General features: G+C 59.3%; 1 protein-coding gene across 1 annotated transcript in view; it reads right to left on the reverse strand.

The window, feature by feature from the left end:
- LOC104499410 (apoptosis-inducing factor 1, mitochondrial-like) overlaps positions 1 to 1,216 on the reverse strand; it is a gene marked incomplete at its 5' end in the record, with an annotated part of 8,767 nt that overhangs the window by 5,169 nt on the left and 2,382 nt on the right. Inside the window, one exon of the mRNA XM_010142915.1 lies at positions 3 to 53. Within this exon, the coding sequence (XP_010141217.1) occupies positions 3 to 53 (51 nt within the window). The remainder of the gene's footprint in view (positions 1 to 2; positions 54 to 1,216) is intronic.

Below are 1,216 nucleotides of genomic sequence, written 5' to 3' on the forward strand. Positions count from 1 at the left end.
ACCGATTAGCAGGAAAGGAACGTGCGATGGGACCTCGGGGCGCGCTCCCGGAGCTGTGGGGGACAGAGTGGAGAGCTCACTGCAAACACAGCGGGAAGGGCCCAGCCCCACGGGACAGCAGATGGCACCAGGCACCTTGCGCAAACAGCCCTTCAGACACCTTCTCCTCCCCTTGCAGCCCGACACAGGCCCCAAGAACCCCGCTGCTGCCTCACTCCCAGCTGGCTCCGCACAAAGCAAACTGTCTGACCTCAGCAGGCTGGTTTTTCCAGGCTGGATCCGCACAGCTGGGCTCAACTGCAGCATTTTGGAACAGGCCGGCCGCAGTTTTATCACAGGGCTTCAGCCCCTCTGTTACAGACCTGCTTTTCCCTGATTTAAGGTGCTCAGAGAGCACGAATGATTTACCAAACAAGCTTGAAATAACATAATTTGGGCAGCCCATGAAGCGATGCTGCTTGTCCAGCAGACTCTCAGAGAGCTTCATTTCATAAATCGCCCTGCTCAGGGATGCTGCTTTCACACTGGCCGCTGGGCGAAGTGCCTGTGAAGGTGCAGCTAATTTCCAGCGTTCCACACGCCAGCTCAGCAGCTCACTAACACCAGGAGAGGACTTGGTGCAGAGGCTCAGGACAGTGAGAACATGCCTGGCCACTGCTCCAGCCCAGCGACGCGCCAAAGAGCCACCCCGTGGGCTTGACAGCACCTTTGCCGAGCCAGCCAGAGGGACCCAGCCGGCAGGTGACTCGCACCCCAGGAGCAGCGATACGGGCTGGGGTCACTCCAGTCAGAGAACGATTTTCAAAATCATTCAGCAAAGTGTCCAGTCTGCCTGCAGGTCTCCTCTGAGAACACAGATCAACCAACCTGAGAGCGACACCACATGCGGCGCTGGCCGTTTGCGGAGCAAGAGGTTCCCCAACGGCCAAGGCACGTTTTCCTGTAACTGTGCTCTGACAGGAGACCCTCTTTAGGGCTCCCACCAGACCACGCTGCCTCCCACACGCAGGGCCTGTTTCCAAGCAACATGCAGTCACACCGCAGGCAGGAATAAACCCGTGGGTAAACCATTACCGCCGGCACTCACCTGCCGTGCCCCCAGGAGCGGCAGCTGGACCTGGAAGAGAAGACACCGACTGAGCCTGGCGAAGCAGCAGGTGGGAGCTGCAGCTCAGGGCTGCCCCGAGGAGAACACAGCACCATCGGGCTCCTTCTG

Source organism: Buceros rhinoceros, unplaced genomic scaffold, assembly GCF_000710305.1.
Source record: "Buceros rhinoceros silvestris isolate BGI_N320 unplaced genomic scaffold, ASM71030v1 scaffold25429, whole genome shotgun sequence".
In the NCBI taxonomy this organism is placed as follows: domain Eukaryota; kingdom Metazoa; phylum Chordata; class Aves; order Bucerotiformes; family Bucerotidae; genus Buceros; species Buceros rhinoceros.